Source organism: Schistocerca gregaria, chromosome 11 (assembly GCF_023897955.1).
Source record: "Schistocerca gregaria isolate iqSchGreg1 chromosome 11, iqSchGreg1.2, whole genome shotgun sequence".
Classification (NCBI taxonomy): Eukaryota; Metazoa; Arthropoda; class Insecta; order Orthoptera; family Acrididae; genus Schistocerca; species Schistocerca gregaria.
The window spans coordinates 148134423-148149222 of NC_064930.1; the positions used below are offsets into that span (position 1 = coordinate 148134423).

The following is a 14800-nucleotide window of genomic DNA, read 5'->3' on the forward strand; positions in this document are numbered from 1 at the left end:
ACACCAGGCACGGCCGACTTGGACAGATAGAGAAATTCGCTATAGCGGAACATAGCATCAAAGAAAACCACACCTTTGATTTCGAGAACACGAGGGTGGTGTGCCGAGCTATTGCCGAGTTATTGGGATAGCGTCATTAAAGAATCAATAGAAATACGGGTCCACGAGAATCTTATGAACAGGGACGAAGGTTATCAACTGAGCACGGCCTGGAATCCGGCATTAGCCGCAATACGACAGGAACGCACCAAGAACCGTCCAGCTCAAGAGACACGACCGGAATGCTCTGACGGAGACACGAACGGTGTACCTCCTTCCCCCTCCACCCCGCCCGCTGGCTCCTCTGGACCCATCCTCCCTCGTCCAGGTGGTGGGGGACACGCCACAGGTATAAAGGGTCCGGCATCCGCAAAGGCTCGGCACTTCGCCAGAAGATGACGAGTATGTCACTCATCGAAACGTTGCAGTTTGAAGACACCGCCACCCGGCTGGAAGCCCGAACACTCTTCGCCAGCTGTATACACCGGGAAAGCGTACATTCACAATTTTCCCAGTGTTTGGGAAAACAAAGTCCACAAATGACTGAACGTGCGATTTCCAGCTGAGTAAAAGTCAGTGACCAGTTCAGTTGGACCAGAGGACCCAGTCCGTTCTATGTAAACACAGCAGATACCATTATGGAGCCACCGCCAGCTCGCACAGTGCCTCATTGACAACTCGGGTCCACAGCTAGTGGGCTCTGCACCACACTCGAACCCTACTGTCCGCTCTTACTGACTGAAGCCGGGACTCGTCTGACTGGGCCATTGTTTTTCAGTCGTCTGGGCTCCATTCAAAATGGTCACGAGTCCGGAGAGCTACTATGGGCGTCGTCGTGCACTCAAGAGGCACTCGCGTCGGTTGTCTACTGTTGTAACCCTTAAACACCAAATTTCGCAGCTCTGTCCTAACGGATACGTCCATCGTACCTCCCACATTGATTTCTGAGGTTATTTCACGAAGTGCTGACAAAACTACACAAATGCGGACGCTGTCTGTCATTAAGTTGAGGCCATTTGCCACTGCGTTCTCCGTGGTGAGAGTTAGTGCCCAGAATTTGTTTTTTCAGCACACACCGAACACTGTTGGTCTTGGAATATTGAGTTCCGCAACGTTTTCTGAAACGGAATGTCGCGTGTGTCTAGCTACGACTACCATTTTGTGTTCAAAATTTGTTTTTCAAAATTTGTTAATTCCTGTAGTGCAGCCATAACGACGTTGGAAACGCGTGAATCACCTGAGTACAAATGACACCACCTCCAGTGGACTGCCCTTTTATACCTTGTATATGCGATACTAGTGCCATCTGTAATTGTGTGTGTCGCTGTCGCACGACTTTTCTCATCTTGGTGTATTCCCGAGTCCGAATGTGTAGCAGCTTAAAATTAGTCCACGAACGAAGAGTGTGAACTCGTCCAAGTTTCCAGAACTCCTGTATGTCCACAGAGCTGTCATCAAAAAAAAATTTTCATCGTTTCATCCATTTTGTTGCACGAAACCGTGATTGCCACACTGCTCGTTCAACTGTGTGTCCAACCTCGGCCAACTTTTAAAGCGAACTGTCTTCACACAACGTGACCGCAGCCCTTAATAGGTATGAGCTGTCATTGCAAAATTCTCAAACTTACGTTCCACTAAGGTGTTGTGCATCCTGTATTGACTACATGTATCCTATATGACTAAAATTTCACCAGCTTTCCTGTGGAGTCAATGGATTTTTGCTAGGGTCCTCAATTTTGTCATTATGTATATGTCAGTTGCGGAGATAGTGAGTATAACCTTAAAGACATAATAGAATTTACAAGAGTACACATAGCCGCTGCCTCTACTGCTTCTATGTTCATTGATTTATTACTTTTTTTGCATTAAAATAGTATGAGTTTTTGAAGTTTACATTGTGGCTCATAATTCAAAATGTATTAAATTAACAAATTGCAAAAATGTATTTTGACACAGCTATTAGTGCATTGCTTGTGGACTCTTGGTTCTTTAAAATTGATTAATGTGGTATGAAGTTACTAGTTCCTTATGGCAGTAGCTATTTTCAAATCTTAATCCACAATATCTCAAGAACTGTGATGTCTACCAAGAGGGAATTAGGCACAATTTCTCTTCTTGTTATTATCTTTCACTTGCATTCATCCCAAATTTGTAACTACAATATTTTGGATTGCACGTGTTTTGTGGTCTCAGAAATAATTTTTTGTGACTCTGAATACACACTGCGGTGGCACCCCAACCTACCGGCACCCAGTAGCCTACAAGCACAACAGTGAAATTCATCTTTCAGGAGCGTCGTTGACTACCTGGAAGCCTTCTCTTAGCCGGCTTACTTTGTGGCATTTCTCTCTCTGCTAACAGCAGTGACAGGAGTGTCATCTGCTGGGTTCGGCAGAAAGGTCCAGTTGTGACCACCTCTTCTGTGTGATGAATCGTGCACAGAACACCCTGTCACCTGTCGAGAGAGAGAGAGAGAGAGAGAGAGAGAGAGAGAGAGAGAGAGAGAGAGAGAGGGAGGGAGGGGGGGGGGGGGTGAACATTTGTAGATATCGATAAAAATATGAGATTCAAGTTTTCTATCAAACTTGTGGGCCACATAATGAATTAATTGGTTTATTCATAGAGAGTGCTGCACCTAGTTACATACAAAATCGGTGGGCAAATTATATCACTTTTCTTAGTTAGTATCATCCATTGGCAGGTTGAATTATTATATGAACAATTATTAGGGCTACTGTGGACCTTTATAGTGTGATAGTTTAATTCAGAAAGATGATGCAGCAATGACAAATTTCCTTGTGCAAGGGGAACTAAATTTAACTGTGAAGAGCAGCACGGTTGGGCGTAGCTATTGTTAGGAAATGTTACCTACTGACTCAATAAGAGCAGTAAATTGTAATCCGTTTATGTAGGAATGAGGAACTGATTAATTTCAAAACAGTGGAAAGTCCGAGATGAGAAAGCAGTGAAGTGGAAAGGATAGATTGGTACACACCACATACTAATTGCACACTTCTACTTGACCCCTGAATGGAGGCTGCTAGGAGCGGAAGCCTGCAATCAGTTCGTAGCACATCGGCTGCCGAGTCGAGCTCTGCGTCCCACTCTCAGACCAGCGAGCTTAGAGCTTGTAAAAGAAACGAGCACATAATGGATTAAAGTGTCATCAATGTTGATGGCGAGTCGCTAGAAGGACCAGGTGCAGCCTTTTCTCGTATTTCCGTGAGTAATATTAACTATCGCTATGCACACCATACATGGATCAACAACAACGCCAGTAGCAGCCTATATATTACTGTGGCACACAATACTACTGCTTAGCAAAGTTGGCGACAGTCGTAAAGATTGTGGAGCGGTGCAAAGACAGCAGACTTCTACTAATCGGAGGGGCTGAGTAACAAGCTGAGGAGGCATTGAGTGGCTCACAGGCACAATGAAAAAGCGTGATAGAAATACTTTGGCTTTTGGACAAAACCCTTCTTCAGAAGTAGAAAACTTGTACACATTCCCACATGAGAAAAACTTGCACACCCGCACCTTCTGACACCCGGTGGAGGCAGTCTGTCGAGCCGTGGTGCCAGGTGACTGGCACTCTGGATGTGAGTTGTTGTTGTTGTTGTTGTTGTTGTTGTTGTGGGAATGTGTAAGAGTTTTCTTCTTCTGAAGAAGAGTTTTTGCCAAAAGCTGAAGTATTTCTGGACGGTTTTTCATTGTGCCAGTCTGCTACTCAGTGCCCCCTTCTATGTGGTGAGTAGCATTTTGTCCTTCCCATATCATTTATGAACTGATTGCATTAGTATTTGTTAATGAAAGAGAGACGTTTTTGCTGTAGGCAACACAGTCCTGTTTTGTACAAAGCTCTCTATTAGCCAACCCTTATCCGTGTCTGATCGCTAGAAAGAAAACGGTTTCAATGAACAGTGGCAACATAGCTGAAATAGTCGATAATAGAGACACACAGGCACACAAAATAAGAGAACAAATTGCCACACTGAGAAAAAAGAGAAAATATTCACTAACATCCCATATGTAAACCCCATTTCACAAAATATTGCGAACCTATTTGGGGAAAAAACCCGTAACAATTGCTTTCACCATTAACTACAAGTTGGGATACGTATTAGTCTACAACATAAAAACAGTCCCCAAAAAATGCAGCACCAGTGGAGTATACAAAGTTGTCCTGCTTGCTATGTAGGGAAAACAGGCAGAAATTTCAAACATGTATCCAAGAACACATTACTGCCTTCAGACGTAACCACTTTGAGAAATCAGTCATTTGACAGCATATTCTGTAACTGAAAAACATTGTCAACAAGATAGAAACCAGACTGGTAATAAAACACAGAAAGGCCAATGCTAATAGCCTAAATCTGTTAAAACAAAGAGAAATACACCTCCGTAAAATCAGAGAGATTGAATCAATGTTAAATGACTAACAGATTTCACTACGAATAGTTATTTTAGTAATTTAAAATCTTATGCTACATAATTGACTACATCTGGGAAGCGTTATGAAATGTACAAAAACGTGTACGTGTTGGTGATGTGAATGTGATAAATCAACATCTGCTGACATTAATGATCTCGGATTGTTTGGTAGGAGTGTCACAGTTTCTCATCGTATCGTCTCTCGTGTGATTTACAAATTTTGGAACATAACATCTGATGTTACCACAATAGGAACATATATTTCATATCACTTCACTCGATATCAGTAGCAAATGCTGTATTAAAATGATTAGCTCCAGTTGATGGATACACAGTGTCCTACAAGCATTCTCTCCCCCCTTGCACCGTCTGCCCCTCTGCTGTTGTAGCTGTGAGGTGCCTTGTATTACATCCTTCGTTCCTAAACTCGACCTAAACAATAAACATCTTTCTATACCTGTTCTTGATTATAATAGGTGCAAACTACTTGTAATACTTCACAATTTTAACTATTTTTGCATATTGATTAAAGTGTTACCTGCATGTCGGCAAAATTTTATCATTTTAGTTAACTGTTCGTGTATCACTTCTAAGAATCATAATAGCGTTCTTACCATTGGGAGGGGTGTGGGAGAGACTAGTCGTGGAAATAAATTTCTGAATGCTGTATTAGGATTGATGCACTAATAACCGAGTAGTTACGCTCGTTTAAAATCACAGCAGTGATCATCATCGTCACGGCGTAATCTTAAATATACAAATCACACATTATAAACGTACAAGTGAACTGACAGATACGAGCTGAAATTGCTTTCAGTGTCACGATTTACGTCTCGTGTTCAAATAAAATTCTTTTTTATTTTGCAGATGAGGTGCGCAGGCAGCTGAATCACTGCGTGCGCGACAACCTGATCCGCATGATCAAGCGCATCGGCTGCAAGGGGTCCAAGATTGGGATTGAGCAGGAGGGCTATGCTCTTCCAAAGGAAGGGGTGAGTGGTAACGTTTTCTCAGTCCGATAGCTGATTTGATGCAGCTTTCCACACTATTGTAACCTGTGCAAGCCTCTTCCTCTCTGCAACCTACACCCACTCTAGTGTCTCGACTGTCGTTGAGACATGGTTTCCCTCTATAGTCTGCACCTTACACACACACACACACACAAAATCTCCATTACCACATTGACAATTCCTTGATATCTGATCACGTGTCCTACCAGCGGATCCTGTACTTTAATCGAGTTTTACCATAAATTGTTTCCCTCCCCAATCCTGATACAGTACCTCCTCATTAAACAGTGGAAATCCAGAATGAGATAATGACGATATTATGAAAAAGATAGTTGCCACACACCATTTAACAAAGATGCCGAGCCGCAGATAGCACAACAAAACTTTCTAAGAGTCTTATTGCATCTCTGCTATATTGTAAGTAGCAACTATTCTTTTATAATACTCTCAGTACCTCCTTATTAGTTACTTGATCTACCGACCTGATCTTCAGTATTCTTCTGTTGCTTCACATTTCAGAAGCTACTATTCTCACACGATCTGTATTGCTTATCGTCCGTGCTTCCTTCCAAACAAATAGATTCAGGAAAGACTTCTTAAACACAAATTTATATTGTGTCGAAAAAGCGTTTTTGCGTTCTTGAAAACTTTCATTCCCTAACACATATTTCTTTATATCTAACCGAGAATTGAAATACTAATTTTCATAAATTTAGCTTTAAAAATGTTTTAATTTCCTCGACAGGTGGTGCGGTTTTAAAAATGAATAGCAAATTGATTATTTTTTATGGGCAAATGTACAGCATAAGCTGCAGCAAATGTTCAAGTCTTTGATGTGTTACTTACAATCCTTCAATATGTGTACCTTTGGTCACAACACTCATTTAAAAGATAATCAAATTTGTGCCACAATTGACGTAGCACTTCCTCTGTGATGGTCTACAGTGTGTGCTTTCTTGTTTTATCCCATCTCACAATTCCTCAAGGGACACAGGCATTGGCAGTACACAAACTCAGTTTTTCACAAATCCCTGCAGGAAGAAATAGCAGTTTGTTAAATCCGGCGAAGGTTGCAACTGGGGAAGAACATTGTCGTGTGCCGTTGCAGCTTATCTGATTCGGCATTGTTGAAGAACACGATTAACCTGTTGCACATTCCAGTGGCAAAATGTACTTATCATAACTGGTGTTCAGCTTTGGTAACAACGAGGTTTCCAATGTGCCCAGAAGTTAGTTGCCAGTCATCTTTTGTTGTTTGAAGAAAATTAAGCCACGCACTTTCTCGTGCGACACCACACAGGAAACACTCACTTTTGGAGAGTCACACCGATGCTCTATCGGCGTATGCAGTTTCTCGCTTCCGCAGATACAGACGTTGTGTGTGTTGACCTTTCTGCTTGTGTGGAAAGTGTCGCCATTACAGAAGGTGGATCTATATACAAACCCAGCATTCTCTGTTTTTAACTGAAGCTGTTCACAAAATCACACCTTTTCACTTTGTTTGCTGGTGTAAGGGCCTGCACTAATTCCAATTTGTACAGTTTAAAACATACCTGCTTATGCAACACCCTCGAACTGTAACCTTTAGCACAAACAATTCTGTGCTTGCTTCACTAAGTGACTTGCGAGAACTGCGGTGAAGCGCCTCGTACAGTCTGTTGGCATTTTTATTGGACACGGAAGGTCGAGTTGGACTTGTCACCTTACAAAGGCGTCCAGTTTCCACGAAATGTTGATACCACCCACCCACCCACATTACTCGTGTGTGGTCGGTCATTTCTAAACTGTCCACAAAACTCATGCTGCTCTGTAACCACAGATCTGGACACCTTAAAACTGAACACGCAGAAAGCCTTTTTGTGTTGTGATGCCATCTCGGAAACGGGCAAGACACCTGCGCAGTTAAGTGTGACAAATGAACAGCTGCTAGTGCACAAAAACCTTGAACAGTTGTCACTGCTTATGCTGTAAGGTTTGCCCGTACACAATAATAAGTTGCTTTATTATTAAGCTCGCACCATTCATTTATAAACACACTATATAGACTTTGAGTACACGCATAACCAGGAATCCTCATACAGATTAGTCCAAACGTGACTGAATATTGCAGGAGGGCAAGCAGGTGCATTCAGCAATGCTTAAATAATGGAAATAAACAACATTATGCACCCATGGCAGTTCAGAGTGCAGTACACGCTGACAACTCTGAAGGAAGGCAAGCTGACAGTCATTTTTGAAACTTCCTTCTTCTCAACCAGTCTGTAAACAGTATTCAGAAGGCATGTGAGACGATCCTGGATGTTTGTCAGTGTAATCACATTTGAAGAAAGCAAATTGAGTCAAATGTCCGAATCTGTTTGCCACAAATTGAAACTGCAAAAAACATTTAAACACAAAGGACTTGTTCTGTTTGCCACGCTTTAACTGTGGACGATAACAGTATCGTATCTGTAGTAATTCTGAATGGATGGGAAAATAAATGTCCTTCGATTGTACAAGCCCAGTACATTCAGCAGGATCACCATTTCAATTCAACATCTGCTGCATCTATCTCATTGTGTAGAGCAGTGTCTTCATTTGCTGTAAAAGCATCAACTGAAAGAATAACTCAACTTCTGCAGTGCAAGTCTGTGCAGTCCTGTTCCAGTAACATTTTCAAATCCCTTTTTGTTATGCTTGGTGATTTTTCTAGCTTATGCTTTCACAATGGGTAACTAAAGTGTCATGCTTGCTGGAAATTTCCCACAGTGTTCTGATGCAAGAACAAACGTTTGTGGATGAACGAGTGCTATCCATTATATAATAGGAGGCATTATCACCTATGAATGGGTAGTTGGTGCAACTAAATCCCTGCCACCATAAATCGTGTTCACTCCCTTAATGGCAGGGGACGCCCAGAACATAACTCTATAGCAAAGCAAATCTTGACTGATCTAAATTAATTATCTGCTGTGGTGTAAAATTAAACTATGTGAAACACCTTCCTTCCGTAACAAACTCGTCAGCTTTCTTTTCCGCATCAGCAGAAAATCTTCTGCCAGCTTTGTGCGATCGTGGGAAAAACAGTCTTACCTTTTCTCTGGAACCACTGCAGCAACATTTTGGCAGCCTCGAATGTTACGGCATTGTTCGGATCGGTTTGTGCTTCGAAAGACGTCGCCTAGATTTGTAGCCTTCGTTCGTGTATAATTGCACACTATATTCACATTGCAATGGACAGATCACCTACCTCGTTTTTAGTTGTACCATCTTTTTGAAGTTTTTTAAAAGTATGTTTTTGTGCCGTTACGACACAGAATTTGATTCCAGGGGACACGTGTAGGGTGGCTCTAGGAGGGCATTGTTATGGAGGATCATCTCCTCGTGGCTGCTTTGTCCAGATTTTGTAAGCATCAGCCAAGTAACCTTCAGGAAATTTTGTTGTATTCTCCTTTGTTGGCAGATATTACAAAAATGGTTCAAATGGCTCTGAGCACTATGCGACTTAACATCTGAGGTCATCAGTCTCCTAGAACTTAAGAACTACTTAAACCTAACTAACCTGAGGACATCACACACATCAATGCCCGAGGCAGGACTCGAACCTGCGACCGTAGCAGTCTCGCCGTTCCAGAACCGCAGATTTCATTGTGTAACAGCCTAAGCATTCACCTCTAATACGTAACCAGCAGATCGGTTCTGCTCCTACTCCTTTCCTCACACTCCGTACTCCCTCCTCCCACTTCAGACAGTCCGTAGCAGATTGCACCGAATGCCTTTCCTTATTCTCTGACGTACGAGTAAACTGGTCTCGTTCGAAAATCGGCGACAACTGTGCGTACCTTTCCTAGTCGCTGTACGTTACGTAGTGAAATGTATCTGCTACGGCAGTAGGGAGAGTGGGAAAAGAGTAGTCGCTTTGTGCCGCAGGTGAAGGACGACGGGCACGACTGGTACTGCTTCTCGTGCCACCGCGGCGGCGACGTCATCTGCTGCACGTCGTGCCACCGCGTCTACCACCTGGCGTGCCTGGCTCGCGGCGAGCTGCCGGACGAGGACGTCAAGAACACCTTCGTCTGCTCCGTCTGCAAGGTGAGTGTGTCGAGCGACGTGGCACCCCGTCCTTACGTATTGTATTGAACTGGGGACCTAGAAACGACGGAGAGGCGTCGTCCCGACTGTAGCCCTCGGTGCTTCGCAACAGGCTACAGCAGTCCACTGGCCCCTCTGCCGCCCCACACCTAACCCGGGGTTATAGTGCGGTTTGACCCCCTGTGGACCTCCCCCCGGGAAGGTCTTATACCAGATGAGTGTAATCCCAAATGTTTGCACGGTAGAATAATTATGGTGTTTGTGCAGCAACCACTGAGACAGTGTAACTGAGGCAGAATAAGGGGAACCGGCCCGCGTTCGCCAAGGCAGATGGAAAACCACTTTAAAAACTGTCCACAGACTGGCCGGCACACCGGACCTCTACACCAATCCGCTGGACGGATTCGTGCCGGGGACCGGCACACCTTCCCGCTTGGAAAACAGTGCGTTAGACTGCACGGCTAACTGCGTGGGCACTTGTAGGTTGCCATTTGTACTGATTGTGCTGATCCTGTTGGTAACTGCTATTAATTGCAAGCCGGCTAATATCTGTGGATTTGACGAAGTTAGAATTAGTAGTTGTATTTTCTTTCGTTTTTTGGTATTTATTACTTGAAAAGCACTCATTTTTGTATCGATAGCACTAAAGCTGGATACACAGGTGAAATTCAGTGGAATTTATTACACATGCAGAATTGGAAAAATAATTTCATTATTATGTGAGAAACCCATAAAAGAGCATTGCTAAATTTGTGATGCATGAAGGCTGTCCAGAAACTGAGATATTTTGAGATAAAAAGTTCATTTAGAATAACCAAATTTTAGTATCTATGATTTAAAGATACATTCTTAAGCTATTTTTCTACGCAGTCACCATTCTAATTGAGGCACTTACGGTACTGTGGCACGAGTAGAAATGTGGCGCTTGCAGTTACGACCACCGGTTTGTACCTGCACGCAGTTCGGTGTCGGTATCAGAGTGCAGTGAGCCGTGTCTTCATTGCCAGGAAGAGGTGGTAGTCACTCAGCACAAAATCTGTTTTGTATGGCGGATGAGGAAACGCCTCCCATCCGAAACCCGTAGGAGCTCTCCGGTACAATTTGCTGCACGCGGATGTGTGCTGTACTGGGGGGGGGGAAAAAAAAAAAATTTTCGTGCCAAGTTTTCGCTGACGCTTGTTTTCTATCGCTCACCCAAATGCTGTCAGTATTTGACAGTATGTCTAAAAGTTTTTGCGAGCAAAAACCTAATTGCAGGAAGTGCCTCGAGTGGAATTTGCCTGCTGCAACACACAGTTTGACACAGTGCAGAAAACAAAGTAGCAAAGACACAGACCACATGCTGCGACCACTGGATATGCTTACTGATTGTAAGAACATTACTGCACTGAGATGGAGGCTGTAGCCGTGCCCATTGCTGTGGTAGGGCAAAATGTGTTACTTCCTCGTTGTTACAGCTACCTTGAATGTAAGCCCTGAGAATGATCTGGGCTTTTGTATATTTTTCAATTTTATGTTAGCATACATATTTTGTAACTTTTGTTCTTACTGTCAAGGGAATTTATTGTGATATTCATAATTAATCTATTTGCTTATACGCTTATCTCGCAAACAGTCGCAGGTTTGAAAGTTCATTATTGCGCTACCATCTGTGACACGGGGCGAGCAGATATAGTGTGTTCTTAGTGTTTCTTCTTCTCCGTTAATAGATGGTGTGACATGTTCTATACCAGGGGTTCCCAACAAAATTTTCTCGAAGACCCCCTCATTGAGCACGATTGGTACCTATCGTATCACAGTATCGAGTACCTAAAAAAGTCAAATTAAGAGTCCTTTTATATGTTTTCTATTTTTTGTACTCAGAAAAAACATTGACATATTCATTATTGAAAAAAATATTGAGCGGCCAAAACAAAAACTCTGTTATCATTTGGAATATATCAAATATATTTTTTATTCCAATAGCATCTTGTGGACCCCTCTGGCATAACTCGCAGACCCCTGGGGATCCGCTGACCACCTGTTGGGAACTACTGCTCTATACTATCGGAAAGCTGAGAAATCGATCTTTTTAGTGGTTTGTAATGTACTCAATTTCTTTTAATATTTTGTGAGTTAGAAGCAATTGTTTTCAAGTTTTGTTAGGTATTTACTCTCCAATCCCATCTGGAAAACACCCTCCAGAAATTGTCATTTGCAAAGCGAGAAAGAAAAAAAGTGTTGTGGGTGTGAGAATCGTCTGGTGGTTATGCACATGCTGTATTTTTTCTCTCTACCACACCAACAAAAACTTCTGAAACAGTGTTATCTCCACCCCTCATTACTTCAATAAATAATGAAGGATTTATAAAGAATTCCTATCAAAAAAAGTTGAGAAAAGTCTGCGAGACAAAATATGCTGATTTTCATGAATTTAAGTAGTAAATATAGGGCTGACAATGACGGAAAATGTTAGACCTGGCATTGTGGAATAGATGCTAAGACCCAATCTACACCTATTTATGTATATAGTAATATGCCATTTACATTGTATACCCGCTCCTGTCGTAAAGTTAGTAATGATGAAAAAATACATGTATGGATGAAAGGACTTGGTGTACTTGCTGAGAATGTAACTGTTACTGGTGATGTAACCCTGTACTATAATTATTAATAAAGTCTGATCTGATCTGTAGCGTTCTTAATAAAAAGAACGAGGAAAACTTCTGCCTCTTCACTTTGTTCCTGCCTGATAAGAGCAAGTAATCAATTTATCTTCTTTCTCTTATTGCCAGTGCGAACTTTTTAGTGCTTCAGCTATTTCCTACTGAGCAAATTTCTTTTAATTTAGCATTTTGTGGTTTGTAACTCGTGGAGCTTTGTCGAAACTTGGAGAGCACAACTGGTCTGCTCAAAACTTCACTGCCGGTCACCGAATCGATTAGAGTAAGAGCTCAGAGCACAGCCGACGGGCACCATTTGTTCCCATGTGAGACACAGTCTTCAGTTCGTTGCACCCTGTTCCCTCAATAGCTTCCAGAATAGCCTGTTAAACGTGTCGAATGAGGCGCCCAGGCATACATGCTGATTGCACCTAGCTTTGGTTCCCAACCCTTGCTGCCATTTCTCCGAGGGTACCATTGTTCTGTGCAAGTTTGAAGTGCCAACAATTGAAAGAGCGCTTCCACATTTTGTGTCTCCTATTGGCACGGACACAGCAGGTTTACCAACAAGTGTCGTGTGTCACTGCCTGACAAGTTTGTGTGGCCATCTTCCACAGCAAACATATAAATACTTGTTTTGTAAATAAAACTGCCTTTTTCCTGCTGCTAGTTACTTTATTTGTCCCATACGCGTTTCACCTTCTTCTATCTGAAGGCATCTATCAGTGGGATCTATAACGATACAGTTTTGTTAGTTATAGATTATCAAACACTTCACTTTGCAGTTTTTTGTAAGAATGTAATTGCTTGCGATTTGCTGATCTGCATTTCCTCACATCTGGTCTGGAGGTTGCACTACCACTTTTATCACTGCCATATAATCACATTTGTGTTCTCGCCTTCCGCACACTGTTCACCATGTTTCGCACTCTTTTTTGTGGTAGATTATTGTTCTTTTGTCAGTCGTTACAACTATTTCGTCGTACACTTCTTTCCGCAGCGTAAATATTGCGACTCCACTACGCGTTTCATCATCTTTGGTATGTTTACCTATTTGACGTCAACCTAATGAAGTATATGTTCGTAACTAACTTCTGTTTGTGATGTTTATACTGTGTGTGTGTGTGTGTGTGTGTGTGTGTGTGTGTGTGTGTGTGTGTGTGTGTGTGTGAGAGAGAGAGAGAGAGAGAGAGAGAGAGAGAGAGAGAGAGAGAGGGGGGGGGGGGATATCCCCCCCCCCCTCCTCTTAATAGTCCACCACAAAAGAGAGTGAGAAACATGGTGAACAGTGTGTGGAAGGCGAGAACACAGAGATGTGATTATATGGCAGTGATAAAAGTGGTGGTGCAACTTGTATCGTTATAGGTCCCACCGATAATGCCTTAGGACAGAAGACGAAATGTGTATGGGATAAATAAAGTAACTAGCAGCAGGAGAAAGGCAGTTTTATTTACAAAACAAGTATCTCACTGCCCGAGTTTCGGTGGAAGACAGCACAGCAGACTTTTTGGTTAGGAGGAAGTTCATAATGCCTGAGTAATGGTCCACGATTCACTTCCATACAGGGCTACACTCGCAGCAAGACACTTAAGTTAACAAATTCCCCCCCTCCCTCCCCGACAAAAGTTTTTTGTGCTGTTGCCAACCTGCATTTTATATTTTGTGTACTTTGATGACTGTCACTTATTTTGCTGCTGAAATAGCCAAAGTCGTCTACTACTGTAAGTGTCCCATTTCCCAATGTAATTCCCTCAGCTTCACCTGATTTCATCTGACTATATTCCATTACTCCTGTTTAACTTAAATTACCATTCCAAATTACTGCTTGCTTTCCTTCACAGCTTACTCAATATGCAGAGTCAGGAACATCGGAGATTGGCTACGACCCCCCCCCCCCCCCCCTCCCTCCCCGCTCTCTTTTCGACCTATGCTTCCCTTTTATGTTTCTGGACTCTTACAGCTGTAGTCAGATTCCTGTAGGAATTGTAAATAACTGTTGAATCATTGTTTTTCTATTGACATCGTTAACAGCTTTCTCGGATTCTACAACTGCTGTCTTATTATACAGAAAATTGTATGTTGCCCGACTGCCATGTCTTTCTTTCAGTTTGTTAGGTGTTTTGTTCTCAAGACATTGTTTTGTAATGTGAACAGGACATGGGGGTGGAGCGAGATGACAAGAACCGCATGAAGCGGAGCCAGCTTAACCACCTCCTGAGCTTCACCTGCAGCCGACTGCGTGAGCGGGTGAGTGTGTTGTGAATATCTAACTTGTGCTTGTGGGCACCACAGGAAATAGTTTCAATTCAGAATATGTGTGTGTCTGTGGTGTTTAAGTTGTTTAATCGAGAGGTTTGTCGTTAAAAATCTCACAGTAGCTGTTTTTTCATATTTTTCTTACCTTATGTATCTATTACACAAGGAACATGTTAATTAACAAATAATTAACAGTAATTTTTAATAAAATATTTATAATTATTTATTACCAATCACTTGAAAATAAATTAAAACTTAATACAGATATATGAAATGTCTTATTGTAAAAACAAAATGTGAACTCTACCTGTGGATTAGGAGTAATGCTTGTTCCGACCGGCTGACTGCTGC

The 14800-nt window shown here is 42.4% G+C and overlaps 1 protein-coding gene across 4 annotated transcripts in view; it reads left to right on the plus strand.

Annotated features, from left to right (window-relative positions):
• The window catches only part of LOC126294984 (zinc finger MYND domain-containing protein 11-like), a 212027-nt gene that overhangs the window by 116561 nt on the left and 80666 nt on the right, over positions 1-14800 (plus strand). For all 4 annotated transcript variants that reach the window (XM_049987219.1, XM_049987217.1, XM_049987218.1 and 1 more), the window contains 3 exons: positions 5338-5462; positions 9390-9551; positions 14348-14440. In XM_049987219.1, coding sequence (XP_049843176.1) covers positions 5338-5462; positions 9390-9551; positions 14348-14440 — 380 coding nt within the window. The remainder of the gene's footprint in view (positions 1-5337; positions 5463-9389; positions 9552-14347; positions 14441-14800) is intronic.